At 32.8% G+C, this 19,197-nt stretch overlaps 1 protein-coding gene across 1 annotated transcript in view; it reads right to left on the minus strand.

The window, feature by feature from the left end:
* Positions 1 to 19,197, minus strand: part of LOC140441274 (protein couch potato-like) — a 335,845-nt gene that overhangs the window by 114,372 nt on the left and 202,276 nt on the right. Inside the window, exon 5 of the mRNA XM_072531890.1 lies at positions 3,267 to 3,408. Coding sequence (XP_072387991.1) covers positions 3,267 to 3,408 — 142 coding nt within the window. The remainder of the gene's footprint in view (positions 1 to 3,266; positions 3,409 to 19,197) is intronic.

The following is a 19,197-nucleotide window of genomic DNA, read 5'->3' on the forward strand; positions in this document are numbered from 1 at the left end:
GATGGGGCGATACTTTTCCCTAGCTTTGGGAAGCAGTATTAACCTCGATGTCCTCCAAGGCTCAGGAAAAATAGTACGGCTGCGTTGGGGAGGGTGATGCCGAACATTGGAGGACCCAAATCCGAAAGGAGGAGGGTCTTACACGGTGTTGTACAATCGATCGTCCTCTACGCGGCACCAGTCTGGAGCGAGGCCGTAGAGATAGCTGCCTGTAGGAGTCTCATGACACGAGTAGACAGAACAAGTCTGTTGCGAGTGGCATGCGCCTACAGGACTGTGTCTGCGGCAGCCTTATGGACCATCACTGGATGTGTTCCGTTGCATGTTTTGGCGGTGGAAAGAAAAGAGCTGTATGAGAGAAGAGGTCCAAACCTTACTGTGGCCGAGAAAAGACAGGAAAGGGAAAGGTCAGTTGAAAGATGGCAAGAAGAATGGAACAACACGGAAGATGTGGCACAGTGGACGAAAATGCTGATCCCAAACATAAGAGATTGGGTGGACTGTGGCCACAGGCGACTGGATTATTTCCTGACGCAGGTGCTCACAGGACACGGGTGTTTTAGGGCCTACCTCTATAGGATCGGAAAGGCTGATACAGATGAATGCCTATACTGTGGATACTCGGACACTGTGACACATACGATGTTAGATTGCAGCAGATGGATAGTAGAAAGGAACAGAATGGAGAGAGAGACAGGTGTGAATTTTGTTACAGTGAGAGAAATGATTGAGAGAATGATTGAAAATAAATTAGTTTGGACTAATATACACAACTATATCTGTGCAGTAATCAAGAAAAAGGAAGAGGAAGAAAGACTGCTAAACCAACGCTAAAGGTAAGAGTGAATGATGCTGAAAGGTGAAGCTAGAAAAGTGGGTCACACTGTGTGAGTTGGAATGCGTGAGTCAGACTGTGGGGAAGGAGGAAATGCCCATCTGAAAATAATGCCGAACTAGGAGCGATGAGTTTCTTCTACGCGCTACCTGGAACGAGACAGGGAACCTCCTTGCTGATAAATAGAGTGTGGATGTGTATGAATGGAGAATGAATGAATAAAGGTAGTGATTCGGAAGTGATGCCGGCCTTACAGCGGCCATTCCGCTTCCGGATCGCTGGATGACAGAGGAGGGTCTGGTTTAGCAGGTAGGCGTTCGGCGTAGACTCGGCGACGAGAGGGCATTTTAAAGTACCTCGGGAACTATCGCCGGGAGTACGAAGAACGAATCCTGCACTAAAGTTAGTCAGGCGGCGCCCTGGACTAAGATGTCTTTTGAAGATTCCAGACCCCCCCTCTATAAAGACGAAAAAAAAAAAAAAAAAAAAAAAAAAAAGGTCAGCTGTAAACATGGTCAGGATAGCCATGATGATTTCCAATCTCCGATAAGAGTGGCACAAGAAGAAGAAGAAGTAAAGCCAGTATGTAACAACTTTGTATTTTTGTTTTATTTGAAAATCTTCTTTTCTTATGGGCAATATCTAAACCATTCTAACAGGTTTGTCACATTCTATAATGAGTGAAGCCTTCCAGGTAATCGTTCAAAGAAGGTATTCTTTTTGTGTCAGGCGATAACTTGTATAGAAAACAATAATCACCTTTAAATTACTGTTTACATTAATTTATTTCGTGAAACATTGAATTCTCTCGTTAATCACCCGTGTATAATTAACAATAATCGTGTGGCATATATGCCGACGTTTTTTACGCACAAAAAAGGTATAGTGAGATTAGTGGACAATTATTTTACAGAAGATTTTTTAAAAGATAATGAATTGTTGACGGCATCTGAAAATATTAATTTTTTTATTTATTTCAAAACAAGTATAGGGTGACGCCTATGGTTTTTTGACCTGTTGAGGATTTCCATACATAATGTGCTATCAATATGATGGAAAAGAACTATAACAATATTTGTTATATTTGTTTATTCTTTCTTAAACAAATCTTCTAACACATAAGATTTCGAGTTTCCTTCGTCACTCAGAATAAAAGATAAGACGGCGGTCTTTTATCATCTTTTAGTTTTCAGTATCCCGTGTTCCGTTTAGCGATCTGTGGACTTACATCCCGACGCTTGCCGTTTTGTCCTTCAAAACACCTGAGTGCCGGTTATCATTTTGAACGCATTTATATCTGGAAATTCGTCTAACTTATATTTCAAGACTCATCTTCCCCTTGGCTTTATTTGTATGTTACCCATAGTAATACCCAACTTCTGGGCATTCTTTCTTCTCATCCAGGTTTAACTTACCTTACACGAATAGCCAATTTTTTTCCAAATTGTACTATTCATGTATATTAACCAAATTTATTACATTGTGTATATAATAGTATTAACAATACTGATATCAAATGATATATTCTAGTTAAGTAAAATTAATATCGATATTACACAATATTCATACTACGTCGGTAAATCTAAATCATAGTTTGAACCGAGTAATTTGGACGCTTGACAACGATATGATTGCCATCATTAAAAGATAATAATAACTTTGTCATTTCCTGTTATAGTTATAGCTTATATTCATATAAAATTGTACAAATATTCATAACTTTATTGCAAAGTTCAATTAAAACTCAACCTGAGATTTTCTATACATCTATAACTAACTTACCTTAACGCCGAAGCTGAAATTAATAAAATATGACAAAATCTAAATCTAAAAAATCTTAAAAAACTATTCTTAAATTATTAGTCACATTTTTTTTTGTTTAGTAGACTACAAGTGATGCCTGGAGGGTGTGGAAAATGGTGGCGGAGAGGGTGTGCGGAAAGGTATAGCAACTGTCCCTTTCATCTGAGGGCAGCGGTTTACAAAAGAGACTCGGACAACCAACAGATCGAACAGTTTTTTTTAAATGGTGGTGGTATAAAACATAATTTAGCTTTTATATATTTTTTCTAGACTTTAAGTTAACAAAAATTTATGGTGCTGTTAGTTTATATGTACCTTTAATCAATAATATAAGGTATTCAACAAAACAAAAGTAGTAATGATAAAATATCTTATAATTAATTATCTACTGCCGGATTTAAAATAAAAGTACACCAAAATTAGGTAAATACATACTCACATATTGAGTTTATATTAAAAAGAAGCCAATTTAAAATACCAGTCATCTTTTTAAAACAATTTTAAATTAATAACTTGATATATATTAAACAATACTGGATGTTTTAGTTAATAAATAATTATAAATTTAAAATGCTATACAGTACTGTTGATCTGTTGATACCTCCAGAATCAAGTGCCGTGTACTTACGTCCGGTGAGGGGGTGCATCAAAGTTGGGTGCGTGTTGGCGGCGTTAGCAGCTTGCTGTTTGGGTTTGCTAACCTTCGTATTACTTTTAGCAAACTCCAGTCGGATGGTCTGTGGCATGTCGGGGTCAAACCTTACGCCCTGCTGCAAAATTGCCCACAAAAAAGTGTGACTCGGTGTGATTCGATACATGATATTAGATCAGATCATGCAGACAAATTGTATATCAAAAAAAATCTTATATATTGGTGTTATTTGTTCCAATACATACTGACGATCCTGATAATCAAATATTTGGGTTGAGTTTACCGAAAGTACAAGCTGAATATAGCCGCAAATGTCAAAAATATTTCGGTTTGGTAGTGTTGGCATGTTTTTATAATGCATATGTTGTATGCTTCAAATATAAAGAGATAAAGCTTTTAAAAAGTACAACTTGATTATACTATTTTATGAATTCTGCAATTTTTAATTTGTTTTATATAAATCAAAAATTGCACAATTCATAACATAATATAAACAAAATGTACTTTTCTAAAGCTTTATCTTTTTATATTTGAAGCATACAGCATCTACATTATAAAAACATGGCAACACTGCTATACCGAAATTTTTTGTTCCATGTTTGACATTTGGGGCTATAATCAGCTTGTACTTTCGGTAAACTCAACCAATATTTAATTTAGGGTTATTATTGTTGTTACACAAAAAAATTATAAATCTACTGTATTAAAGAATTACTTAGGTAGGAAAAATATTGTCTTAAATTTGACATATGCATCGTAAAAACTTTCTTCGTATATTAGAAACTAATTTGCAAGGCGCCTTTTAACAGATCTTTAGTATGGCTTTAAGTTCTAATTTGACAGGATTGTGATAATATTAAAACGATATAGAAGGTATCGTTTTATATATAGGAAGATACACTTTTATGCTGATCGCCAACTATTTTCTTAATCATAAATTTTAGTGTGATAAGTTTTGGATACTTCAATTATGTACATACAGCACATTCAACCAACTTACATTTCTAAACGATTAACGGAATTCGCAGAAAACCTTTCGTTGTAGTAAAAGGCACGGTAGACTGCACTGGTGTTCTCCATAATTTTTAACACTTTGCTAAATTTTAGGTATAAAATAAATATATGTGTCATTAACCCGTTGTCCATAGTTTTGCATATTTCGTTACATTTTTTTTAATAAGTATTATTCTTGCATAATGTTATTTAACGTAAATTCCTTTCACCTACTTGGTTATTAATTTTTTCCTGAAACAAATAGGTACTACCGTGCTAAGGATAATTTATATTCAAAGTAGATATACAAAGTACTGAAATTTCACTTTTAATTTTTGTTAAAATATACTTTGAAGTAAACTAGAACATTTTGTCAATTTAAATAGTGGTGGTTATATTGACCGTCTGTCTGTTAGAGTGTAGCGTTTTGAGACATCTGCAATTACGGGTTAAAGTTAGGGTTTTGGTAAATATATTTAACTTTTTATTTTCAAATGAAAATACTTGTACTAAAAATAAAATAGTTATGGGAAACGTTTTTTAATTTGTTTATGTACGGTTTCGAACCATTTCTAAACTTTTTATCAAACATAATTAAATTACAGCGGTTATATTATATTTTACCTCTCAATCACAACAGTTAGAAAGTTTCTGTCATATTGATCTAAACTCAGTATATTGTAATTCAAACGTGTAGTTTCAAGTGACCATCATGCCTAGACGTAAGTTGGATATTGATGAATAAATTGCAAATGTGCATAAATACTTTACCATGGAAAGAGACAATGGTGGACCTTTAAAGTCATTATTATGTTTAAATCAACGCGTTTGTGATGCACTCGGGATAAGTGAAGGTAAGCTAAAAACTGTAATGAAGACTGTCAGAGATTCTCCACAAGATCTTACTGTGACTGAGTACCAGGAAGACAAGAAAACAACTCGTAAACATTCCAGGAGCATTGACTTACCTGATGGAGAAAAATTTAAAATTCGCAATATTTTGTATCGAATGCGTGAAAAAATTTTTATGGCGTGGAGTCATGGACCTTAACTCAAGCATCACTGAAAAGACTCGAAGCATTTGAGATGTGGTGCTATAGACGCATGTTGAGGATTCCTTGGATAGACAGAGTTACCAACGAAGAAGTACTACATAGAATGGGTAAAGAGCGCGAACTAGTCATAACCATAAAACGTCGCAAACTAGAATACCTGGGTCATATAATGCGCAATGAACAACGATACAACCTACTTCGGACCATACTTTAAGGTAAAGTGCATGGGAAAAGAGGTCCAGGACGAAGAAGAATATCCTGGCTGCATAACCTGCGAAAATGGTTTAACTTAACCACTACTGGACTTTTCAGGGCAGCAGTCAACAAAGTCAGAATAGCCATGTTAGTGTCCAACATCCGTAACGGATAGGCACCATAAAAAGAAACGTGAAAACAATCAACATGTCAGTTTAGATACTCTATCGGCCCAAAATAAGAGAAAGATAAGTTTCTGAAATTAAAAGGACTAGCCTTTAAAAAGTGTTGAGAAATTTGGGACTTAAATTCAAAAAAGAAAATAAAAGGTTACTTTTATGCGAAAGGAGTAGTGTGGTTCACAAAAGAAGGCTTTATAGAAAACGCGGATTTGATTTTTTCTTCAAAATCAAAATCTGCTGATTACCATGATAACATGAATGCAGATATGCTTATTAAATGGCTTGAGGAGAAACTGTTACCTAGTCTGAGTGAACCATCAGTTATAGCTTTAGCGAATGCACCTTACCATTCCGAGATTTTGGAGAAACAACCAAAATAGTCGTGGAACGTACCGACCACAAAAAATTGGTTAGTTAAAAATAATATCATTTTTTTGGAATACGCCTTCAAATCAGAGTAACTGGAAATTTCGAAACGTAATGAAAAACCGTAGAGTCGGTAGAGTCGGTAGAGTCGATGGCAAAAAGGGAATAGGTAGAAAGAGGAAGTCATGGCTGCGAAATATTCGAGACTGGACAAACATGACTGTAGACGAATTATTCCACGTTGCAAAAGACAGAGAAGCTTTTAAAAATGTGGTCGCCAACCTCCGTTAATGGGGACGGCATATGAAGAAGAATGAAAAACCAACAGTTTATATATATAGTTAACCAAATTGTATCAAGTAATGGACATCAATTACTACGATTACCGCCATATCACTGCCAGTTTAATCCCATCGAACACATTTGGGGTATATGTAAAACGTATTATGATAATCACGTTGCATGCAGTGGATACAGTGACGAAGCAGTTAGGGAGATGTAGCAAGAAGCTCTTAAAACTGCAACTCCAGAAATATGGGCCAAAAACTGTAAATAAATGTGAAAAATTAATAGAAGTGATGGATCCGACAAAATAAAATTACTGAAATTATTCCAGTGATTATAGATTTACATAATGATAGTGGTAGTGAATTTAGTGACGATAATGATGATTTATAAATTTAAATAATCTGTAGTACACTATTATAATGTTATTTACAAAATAATTGTACAGCAGGTTTACCATTACATTTATACATTAATTATTAGCCAAATAAACAATATTATTTAAAATTCCATTTAAATTTTTGATCCTTATTTTATACAAATTAACTCGAACTGATAATACAGGCAAAAATATTCAAAACAAAGTAAGTAATTAAAAAGATTATGGAAGACGCCAGTGCAGTTTACCGTGCCTTTTACTACAACGAAAGGTTTTCTGCGAATTCCGTTAATCGTTTAGAGGTGTAAGTTGGTTGAATGTACTGAAGTTTTTATAATATTTTACTGATGTAATTCCTCAACGTATTGAAAGGATGACATTTTTTTAAAATTATTTTAAATGAGTTTATATGATTATAAGTAATACCTCGTTTCAAAGTTCTTGTGTTATTTGCCAAAAATATGACATTCTCGATTTTTTAAATATAATGTACAACAAAACATGATTTTTTGTGATTCTATCGCGTTGTTTTAAAATGGTGATCATTGATTATTGAAAATTACCTTGAACTGACATCTAGCGAAAGAAAAAATATTTCCTATGCCTAGAAACATACTGAGTTACACAAGAGGTCTTTCAAATGATGAAGGACCTACTATATACGTAGTCCAGTCGGGTTAGATAAAAAAAAAATTAACCTCGCATGGCGAGCTCCCAAAATGTTATTATTCCAACGTTTAGGAAGGATCAATGGTAGTGTAAATTTAAAATCGCAACTGAATTCCACCGCGACTGACTAAGGCAGCCTTCGGCACGTTGAATCACATTTTCAAATTATCCAACATATTAATATGTCTTAAAACAAAACCCTTTAATCAGTGCGTTTTGAAAGTATTGACATACGGAGCGAAATGTTGACCATGACAATAGTACAAAAGATCCGCATGACTCAAAGGGCGATGATGCGTGCTATGTTGGCCGTTTGCCTGCGAGAAAGATTCCAAACTGGCAGCTACGACGAAAATCAGGATAAGTGAAGGTAAGCTGATGCTGTAGAGAGAATAGCAACACTTAAGTGAAACTGGGCAGGTTACGAGGCTCAAATGAGAGATAACAGAATGGACAAAGCGAATATTGGAATAAAGACCAAGATATATTGCATACCAAATCAGAGGTCGTTCGGGTCGAGTCGTGATTTATATCCAGCAGTGGACAAGCGAAGATTGAATCTAATAGGGTCTAAGTACTACGGAAAACAAACAGGCTTTCCTACTGGACATGCGCCAGTCAGAGGACATTAACTCGCAGGCGGAAAACACTATTTGAAAACTATGCAGACCTGTTGCTACAGGGTCCCAGCTTCTGGAATGGGTATCATGGAGAAATAGAAGATGTACAATAAGCCAACTGGCTACAGTACGACTAGTTAATAACATACGACTTCCATAAAAAAACAAATACAATTACATTAGGTATTGAACAATTAGATACTTTTGCAATGATTATTGCAAAAGTAATGGTGACATTTAAGAGAGAACAATCAAGTTACAAAAATGATGAAGTAACAGACATAGGAACAACCATAGAAAACATAAAATATAACCTGGAAAGCTTTAAACAAGATTCGACTAAGTTCTTATTCTATAAAATTAGAATAGCTCAGAAAATAAAAAATATAGAAACAAAGGACTTAGACCCTGAAAGTCTGTATGAGGTAGTTAAAAAACATATTCATGAAGCGGCAAATGAAAAACTGGGAAAAGTTGAAAATCGGAAAAAAGGAAAACCTGAATGGTTGTCAACGAAAATAGAAGAGAAAGTTCTTAAGAAAAAACAAGCATATCACATATGGCTTTAATCCAAAGAACCTCAAGACAGAGAAATATACGCTAAATGGAATAGAGAAGTTAAAAAAGACGTCGATAAGGTGAAAAATATAAACTGGGAGGCTAAGTGTGATGAACTGGACAGATTTATGGGTGGAACAAAAGTGGCACAAGCTTGGACAACATTAAAGCAGTTTAGGAAAAATGAGAAAAATGAAGACAATATTTCTCTCATAAAGTTAAATGAATGGGAAGAATATTATACGAACTTGCTGAAAGAGGATAGAGTAGAGTACAGATGGGAAAAGATAAGGGAATTAATAGACAACAGAGACGAAAGACAGGAAATCCCTATAATAACATTATCTGAATTGACGAAAACCTTAAAAGAGGTTAAAAACGGAAAAGCCGCAGGGCCTGGAGACATTCCCATAGAGCTGGTTAAATATGGGCCGACTGCACTTTTAGAATTAATAGTAGACCTTTTCAATAAATGTATGTGTGGAGACCAGGAAATTCCTAAAGATTGGAATAAATCTTGTATAAGCTCCATATATAAGAGAGGGAATAAAAGGGACGGTTCCAATTATAGAGGTATTAGTGTGACGAGCTCTGTGGGCCGGTTGTACGGCAGAATATTAAAGAAGGGGGTTAATTGACAGATACAAGATATTCAAGAACAAAGCGGCTTTCGTACCGGGAGATCCTACCTTGATAATATATTTATCCTACGACAAATAATTGAAAAGCGTGTCGAAAGAAGTAGAGAGACCCATTTGGTATTTATAGACCTTGAGAAAGCATATGATAGTGTCCCGTTAAAGAAAATGGTTGAGGTCCTCGCAAGGTCCGGATTGGATTCGACGTATATCCGAGCTATATATAAATTGTACGAAAATGCAGTTAGTTGTGTAAAAATTGGAACCAGAACCTCAAATGAATTTAAAGTCACTAAAGGCCTAAAACAAGAATGCTGTTTGTCACCGACACTCTTTAAAATATACGTCCAAGAAGCATTGAGGAATTGGAGAAATAAATCTAGATTTATGGGCATCGAAGTGGGACAAGAAACTCTGTATACATTGTTGTTTGCAGATGATCAGGTGGTGGTTGCAACCGATGAGAAAGATATAAATTATATGAATCGAAAATTATTTGAGGAATATGCCAAATGGCGGCTTACTGTAAACATAAGCAAAACAGAATATTTAAAAATTGAATACTAAATTCATTACTGTGGTGCAATAAAATAAAGATGCATACCAAACTTCGCGTATACAGAGCAATTGTAGAACCAATTACCACATATGGTGCCGAATGTTGGACGATGACAAAGAATGAACGAGATAAAGTAGACGTTGTGGAAATGGATTATCTTAGAAGGTCATGTCGAGTATCGAGAATGGAAAGAATCAGGAATGAGGAAATACGAAACCGTACAGGAATTAGAGATACTCTTTCAGATAGAATACAAGGAAGGCAATTACAATGGTATGGTCACGTGATGAGAATGGAGGAGGAGCGGTGGCCAAAGAAAGCCTTGATATATGTTCCGCCAGAAAGAAGGAAAAGGGGAAGACCACCAAATTCCTGGAGAAGAGAAATTACAAAAACAATGCAATCTAGAGGCTTAGAAGAGGGAGATTGGAGAGATAGGAAAAGATGGAGGCTGAAATGCGAAAAGCGGCAATCGCCGTAGGACTCCCGTTATATGATGATGATGATGATTGAACAATTATTAAATATTCTTTTAAATTACCCTAAACAAAGTAAAGTGTGTTCTATTTTAAAAATAAAAACACACTGCATATATACTCATCTTACCTCTTGTGTAAAACTGGTGACAGTATTCGAAAACTTTTTTCATATTCACAAAATCAGCGTGATACAAAAATTATGCTGTTGAGTATATTCCTGCTAAAAGAACACATATTGGTAAATAATTTAATTAAAAATGAACGTTATTATATGAGGAGGACCTTTGTTCGTTAAGAAGATCCTGGTCAAAATTTTTCGTTTGTTAGATGAAAGTTTTACAGTTCATACACACTAAAACAATATTCCTATAATTTAATAACATTAATTGTCAATATCAACATTTGTGTAATTAAGTCAGTAATTGGAAACCTATTTGACAAACAAACAAATTTCAATGTTGTTGTCTGCAGGATCTGCTCTAAATACAATATCGATAATGGTTCCGAAATGCATGAGTTGTATTAGTAGGTGGGTTGTTGGTTTGTGAGTGTAAAATACGGGAAATTGTGTGAAAAGAAATTCGGTGTGTATCATAAAAGAAAGGATTTCTGGTGTCCCTTAAGTACTGGCGACCTCTGTACATTCAGTAAATAATTAAATTATTAATAAAAAAATTTACAATGAAGTAAAAACGTTTGATGTATAATGATATATAAATATACTTTGCAACATTTAAAGTATCCAAAAGAATTAAAAATTTCAAACCATCATCAGTGAAAATATCATATTATTAACAAAAAGAGAAATCAAACGATTTCTAACAAACAGGGCAGCGACAGCTGTATCAAAACAAAAATCTAATACCGTCATTATGTTTTATTACTTACTTCGTTTGGAGTACCAGAAACTGAATTCACTCCGAATTTTGACCAGGATGAACGGCATGTGGAATGCAATTTTAGATTCCCTTGCCGAGTAATTTATCCAGCTGTTTGTTTCGCAAATTTTAGGAAACACAGTGGTAAAAATTTGAATTCGGTTTCGCTAGATAGAAATCGTTTGATTTCTCTTTTTGTTTTTAGATGGCGTAGTTACGTCCGTATATAGTTATTTTAATAACTATTGTCTAGAACGGGAGAGATTTTTGTTTTGGTTCAGAGCAGTGGCTATACCGTTCTGACGAGACCTAAAGAGGTCGAAATACGTATCAGCGGTTGTCGCTGCCCTGTATCAAAACAAAAATCGAATACCGTCATTATGTGATATCATATTATTAATTGAAACTAGTCACATAGCAAGGTCTAAAATCTCTCAGATTACATATTGAAAATATTAAATTTTAAAAATGTAGCGACACGAGGTAGATGTTAGAGGATTTTACTTTAAGAAAACATACAGATTCCTGCCCGAAAAAAACATTAGAGTCATACGGATGATACCAGCCAACTAACTAGATCAGGAAGTAAAAATAAATTACACTTGACAAGACCTTTAAGACAGACAATAGTAAATTTTTAGTTAATACTCAAATAGTAAACGCTCACTATGGGTTTTGTTTTAAACTAAAGGGTACAGCGGGATAAGATGGTAAAATCTGAACTCGGCTGGATTCTTATTTGAGACTAGGTACTCAAAAGTACATGTTAAGAAACCACTTTAGCCAAATTTTTAACTCCCTAGATGGCCCCTGTGGTCCCCTACCGCAAAAAATGTTTTTTTTTTAAACAATTCATGAATCATGAGTGATCTTCTGCTTTAAAAAATCTGAAAAATTTCACAAACATAGATTTTAATGACCAAACACCCTGTGATTTTTAAAAATTTTTTTGATTAAAATTGAGCTCAGAAAAAAAATCAAAGAATTTTAAGATGTGTAGGTAATTTTTGGCAAACTTCTAAATAATTATATTTCTTGTATTTTTGCCGTTCTTTTGAATGACTAGATTAGATTTTCCATTTTCGCTCCGAAAAATCCTCAAAATTTGAAGAAACATGGAATTAGCACATAGGCTTAACTGTATGTCAATAAATGACAGTTTTATATTATATATTTTTTGTAATCATTTTTGCTATTTGCAAAATTATTAGACGAGCAAAAATACTTTCAGACTTATTTATCACATCAGATACTGACCCCGTAATAAACGAAGATTGTGACGAAAACTAAATCTATTTTCTAATTTTAAAATATTTCATTATTATTAAAATAGAAATTGAAAAACGGCCTTATATGAAATAATATTTCACATTAATAAATATAATTAATTTATTAATTTAATCCATAAATTATAATATTTAAATGATAATCACGACTCGAATAAAGAGCGGAGGGAAACAAAAATCGCTATTTATCACATTTAAATGAGGTTATGTGCTTAAAATAATATGAAAAAAAATTACCGAAAAATATTTTTTCGAATTCAGAGTATATTTTAGTGTAGAAATGGCCAACATGATCCTGCTATTAGAAAAAACGGAAAAAATGGATGAAAAATCGTTCTTTAATCACATGCAGTTGAAGTTATGTGTTAAAAACATGAGGAAACCACTAAAAACTTTTGGATTTTGAAGATTTTCTACAAAAAACCAATACAAACCCGAGGGTTTATTAAAATCTATGTTCGTGATTATTTTAGATTTTTTAAAGCAAAAATCGCTTAGGAATTTTTTTTCCGAAAACACATTTTTTGGGATAGGGGACCCCATGGGCCACCTAGGAAGCTAAAAATTTGGCTAAAGGGGTTTTTAAATATGTACTTTCGAATGCCTAACCCCCAATAAAAATCCAGCAGATTTTACCATTTTATTCCGTTATAGCCTTAAGGTACAAATAAAAAATTATTGTTTTTTGAGTGTACTTGAAAGTTAATTATAAAATATGGTCATGTTATTAATAAGGAAAGTCTAGTTTGGTTGATAAGTTGACGATAAGATAAAATCTTGCAGGTGAGCAATGACGTCGTATACACAGCTGACTTTTGTGTACAATTATATTAGTAAAATACACCGAAACATATACCATATCCATATCTGTATTTAGTCTAATATTATTTAAAACAGTAATATAATTTTTGCCTAAATTTGGTTCAAAACAAACCCATAGTGGGCATTTACTATTTGAGTATTAACCTTTAATCACTTGTCTTGAAGCTCAATTGTTATTAATTTTTACTACCTGAGTCAGTTGGCTGATAAAATCTGTAGGACTCTTATGTCCTATTTTCAAGCAGGGATCGGTATGTTACCTTAAAGTGAAATCCTTTAACATCAACGTCGTGTTAAAACATTAAAATGAAATATTTTCAGTATGTATTCTAAAGGTTATTAGACTTTGCTATGTGGCTAGTTTCAATTCCTGTTAAAATGTAAGTATTTATTACATTTTATAGCTAAACAGTCAACATTTTACCTCTTTGTAATAATTATTTTTTTGTGGAAATACTTAATTTTAAGTTTTCATCGATGATGGTCTGATAAGACCGATAATGTTCTGAAATTTTTAATCCTTAAAAAAAATCCTAGAAAATTTCCTATAAATTTATCATACGTCACATACATTATGCTTGCATAGTACATTGGACTATACACCTATCAAATTTTTATGTTGTCTGGAAAGATTTAAAACCATAATAACTATTCCTAAAATATTCCTTAGTGAAAACGATTTGATGTTTTGTATAATACTAAAAGATTCACAAATTTAAATGAGTATGACCAATATTTTTTCGTAATTTTTAAATTAAAGACTGATATTAAGCACTGAATTTATATCCGTCTTAAACTGTTTGTTTGTGACATCTCAGTTTGATATATTTTAGTTAATATTAACAAACAATTTGAATAACTACAATCATTATTTAACATTTTAGCTTGTAAATTGGAAGTTGTTATCAAATCAAAGAACTTTAAGAAAATAAAACGATAATTGATCTATTTGTTTATTTCTTAAGTTGGAGGTAATCCAATTTAGTTATGCTTATTTAAACTAACCTGTCTACAATACATTGGCAACATATTCAACCATCTAAAACCGAAACATTAAATAAATACTAAATGTTTTCTAATTGATGTGATGTTATTCCAAACCGATTGTAATTATTCAATTATTTCAAACGGGAGTTTTCATTATTCTCATCATTTCTATTTAACTGAATTTTCCCATTATAGACAAGCGTGTTATTTATAGATCACTGAAAATTAAATTTTTTTTAACCTGAAAATTTGTTTAAATTTAAAGAAAAAATTTTTGATAGATGTTTTAGGCTGTAGTAGACTAAATTCTAATTTTTGTTGTATTATATTTCCAATGTTCTTTTAATAAAAAAATTATACACATCTGACAAATTTGCTGACTTCAATTAGATTTACACATTTAATAATAAATGTTTCATATCGGCCCTTTGTTATCGTTTAGTGGGTTATTCTTTTTAATTAATGTTTATTATAAACAATATTCATGAAATATCAGAAATATGAATTGTTGAATCGTCATTATAAGTTTTATTTTACTGATCTATAAACCGGACCCTGGTACTTAGCGTTATTAAAATTTGCAGTATTAGTCCAGTCGTAATAGATTTGACCCTTAAAAGTTATACAAACAAGCTGAATTTTGTCGATAATAGTAATCTTGGGACCCCAAAAAAGATGCAAAAAAGTTTACCACTTTCATCCCCGGGCTTACCTCTTAAACCCCCCTCGTCGGGCGGAAAACGCAAAAAAATCGATTTACCAAGAATTTGTACGCCATAGAAAAAAGTGTTTCAAATAGAAAATGTAGGTAAGATAATTTTGAACAAAAATGTTTATTAGCACTTTTTGCGTAAAATGAACAGTTCTCTCAGAAATAACGCTTGAAGCGTCCGGCGATTTTTAATTTCAATTCCGCGCGAGAAATCAATGTTCAATAAAATTTGTATCAGCTCGACGGTAAAAAATAGATATCTTTTGATTAGCGTGTTCTATGGACAAAAATTAAAATGCGTTTTAGAGGTAAAAAATTCAGCTTTCGTATGCAATTTTTGTATTTCGCTGCAAATGAAGTCAGTTTCCATAAAGCTGTTACAAAAATAAACTTTGCGCGATTTTTGCCTTTTTTTTTGTTATTCTCGTGAAATCGATAAAATGTATTACTTTCATTAATAGGTCGTAGTGAATTTTCCATTGCTGGAGACCAGTCTTCAAAACCTATAACATGAAAATTCGATTTTTTATTTTTGACAACAAATATGAGGCATTTGAATTATGACTAAAAACGCAAAATTTATTTACCAGCGGAGCTTTAATATAAATAGAATAACAAGTTCAAAGGAAAATGCTTTTTTCTTACCGCAAGTATATAATACAGAAAGACAGCGGTCTTTCTCCTACAAATGATCGCACGTCACAGGAATGCCTCCAAGAAGACGGTTTTGGGTGTACTTTATAGCAGAAGTTAAGTATTTTTAAAAAACGTACTAGTGTAATAAAAAAGAGCAGTTTTAAACGTTTTAGATAGTTTTTAGGTTTTAAAGATTACGTTCTAGTTATGGAAACTCCACAGTAGTTGGTCACTGAAAGGGATCTCATGAGAATTATAAAAAATGACAAAAATCGCACCATGATTCTTTATTTAACACCTTTATAAAAACTGAGTTCATTTTTGACAAAATACGAAAAATGCATACGAAAGCTGCACTCTTTTTCTTTAAAACGCATCTTGATTTTTGTCGATAGGACACCCGGATCCGAAGGTATCGAATTTTTACTGTCGAGCGGATACAAATTTTATGGAGCATTGATTTCGCGCGCGAAACTGACATTCAAAGTCACCGACCGCTTCAATTGATGTTTCTGAGAGAAATCTTTTTGTTCAGAATTATCTTAGCTACATTTTTTATTAAAAACATTTTTTTCTATGGTGTACAGATTATGGGTAAATCGATTTTAATTTTCGTTTCCCCCCTCTATACGGGTGGTTTTAGGGGAAAGTCCAGGGGTAAAAGTAGTAAACTTTTTGCATCTTTTTTAGCGTCCTAAAATTGAAAGTTTCGGCCAAATTCAGCTTGTTCGTATGATTTTTAGAGGTTCAGTGCATTTTCGTCTGTGAAGACTGCAGTATATTTCAGTATTCAGTTGAATGTGAATCTGGGCACAAGACGCTGTATTTTTTTACTTTAAATTTGTTTATTGCGATTTGCATAAAAAGTTTTATTTTATCATATTTAGGAGAAATTAAATTAAAGTAAATTAAATGATAATGTAATATGGACATAACTCATTGAAGCGATTTATACTTGGACTACTTTGATTAAACTGCAAATTTTAGATTCTTTGTGGAAGTAGCGTATACTGATATAATTTTATAATTTTAATATTTACACTGAGAAAACAATCTCCAAAAATGTTTTGATCACGAATATTTAACCTTGAAACCAAGAGAAGTACTTAATATATTAGATTGTATTTCTGAACCTGCAAATCACTGTGTATTTTTCATTAATTTATTTACCAGCGGAGCTTTAATATTTCATGTACAAAAATGTGAATACTAAGCAACAGCAATCTTGAGGGACAATAGATTAGCAAAGTATCCCAAATAAGACACAAAAACTTTCGGTAAAGAAGCTTGTGGATCAAATGATTTTCGATTTGATGTAAGTGAAGAAATATTTTTGTAGAATGTAACGATAATAAGCTAGTAAATAGAATAACAAGTTCAAAGGAAAATGCTTCTTTCTTACCGCAAGTATATAATACAGAAAGACAGCGGCCTTTCTCCTTTTATTTTTAAATTATGGAGGTACTTCTCTAGACGGTGTCAAACCAAAGCTGTGGTTCTTTAAAAGAACACCCTGTATTTAATTTAAAAAATGAATTCTCTATTTTTTTCTGATTACAATAACATAAAAGTTATCCCGGATAAAATATGAAGTTTTAATACTTATGAGCATTTGTGGTCATAAAACGTAAATATTTGATCATACTGTTTAATTGTATGCGATAATTAGGTACTGTTATTAACAATTTTTTTTCATATAGGTATTATTATTTTAAGTTTTGTCCGGTAGAATCGATTAGTGTTATTACTACATGGGTATTTAAGAAGTTGATAACACCCATATTTCTTATTTTAACTTTATAGAAAATGAAACTTTTTGGTAAAATAAAATATTTACTGATACCCACATAATTTGTAGACATACGACTGTTCCATTTACACTTAAAAATCAAATGTTTGCAAAATAATAACTTTTATTTAATTTAAAATTAGATATCGACGCTAGTGTTCAGTAGAATATCATAATGGTCACTCTAACACTGTTCCCAATTTGCTAGTATCGTACTCGCTCTTTTTGCCGTAAATTTTCCAACGAAATTATGTGCCTACTATACCAGTATCTTGTTCTCCAGAAACACGAAAACCGTTAAACGGTACTGAGTTCTCAATGTGCCTCCTCCTCAGTGTCGAGTGACCTAGATCTCGAACCCCGTACTCAAACAGAAACATATCCTTCTTGATAAAGGCTCCAAGATGGGTGTCGAAACGTCCAGTTTTAAATTCTCAACGCGATTCTTCCCAAGAACGAAGTAATTTTCATATATATATATATATATATATATATATATATATATATATATATATATATATATATCTTCTTCTTCCTATGCCGTCCCCATTAACGGAGGTTGGCGACCACATTTTTAAAGGCTTCTCTGTCTTTTGCAACGTGGAATAATTCGTCTACAGTCATGTTTGTTCAGTCTCGAATATTTCGCAGCCATGACTTCCTCTTTCTACCTATTCCCTTTTTGCCATCGACTCTACTCTGCATGATGACCTGCAGAAGACTATATTTATTATTTCTTAGTATGTGTCCAAGGTATGCAGTCTTGCGTATTTTTATCGTTCTCAACAATTTTTTGTCTCGACCCATTCTTCTCAGCACTTCCTCATTGGTGACTCTGGCAGTCCATAAGATTCTCAACATTCTCCGGTATATCCAAAGTTCAAAGGCTTCAATCTTTTTAACTATTTGCGCTTTTAGTGTCCATGTTTCTACCCCGTACAATAGTTGCGACCAGACGTAACATTCAACAAACCTCAGTCTCGGCGCAATATTCAGATTTTTGTCACAGAACAATTGTTTGAATTTTAAGAACGCTGCCCTTGCCATTTCAATCGTACCCGGATCTCTTGGTCTGGATCTAATTCTGTGTTGATGTAAGCTCCCAGATATTTATATTTTGTCACTCTCTCTATTTGCTGTCCACCAAGAGTTAGTTGTTCATTATTTATTGGACTCCTTGATACTATCATAAATTTGGTCTTATCTGTGTTGATGTCAAGTCCCATTTGAATGCATTCACTATTTATTGCATCTAGTAAAGTTTGTAGATCTTCTATACTCTCAGCCATAATTACCGTGTCATCTGCAAATCTCATGGTGTTTATGATTTCTCCACCAATTCTTATTCCCTCTTTTCTTTCCCATATATATATATATATATATATATATATATATATATATATATATATATATATATATATATATATATATATATATATATATATATAAAATAAAGTTTTATTTTGAGGTTGCAGTCATAAATAGGGCAGGAAAGTAAAACTCTTTGTTCGTTAATCAAGCTTTCGCAAAATCAATTTGCTTCTTCAGGATATGCTAAAATATGGTATTAGTAAATACAACGAAATTAGAACTAAATAGCATTGTATAAAACTAGTATAAAAACTTACAACATGAGGTTAATCCATTAAATTTTCAAATTTACAAAACATTAAAACTTAACTTATTTTAAAAATTATACAGTTATGTAAGTACAATATTCCAATTTAATTTAATTTTGTAAAAATTCATTATGACATTGATTATGTTGATGTTTGATTTATGTCAGAAAGACACTCGTTTTTGTTTATTATATTTTTTG

Source organism: Diabrotica undecimpunctata, chromosome 5, assembly GCF_040954645.1.
Source record: "Diabrotica undecimpunctata isolate CICGRU chromosome 5, icDiaUnde3, whole genome shotgun sequence".
In the NCBI taxonomy this organism is placed as follows: domain Eukaryota; kingdom Metazoa; phylum Arthropoda; class Insecta; order Coleoptera; family Chrysomelidae; genus Diabrotica; species Diabrotica undecimpunctata.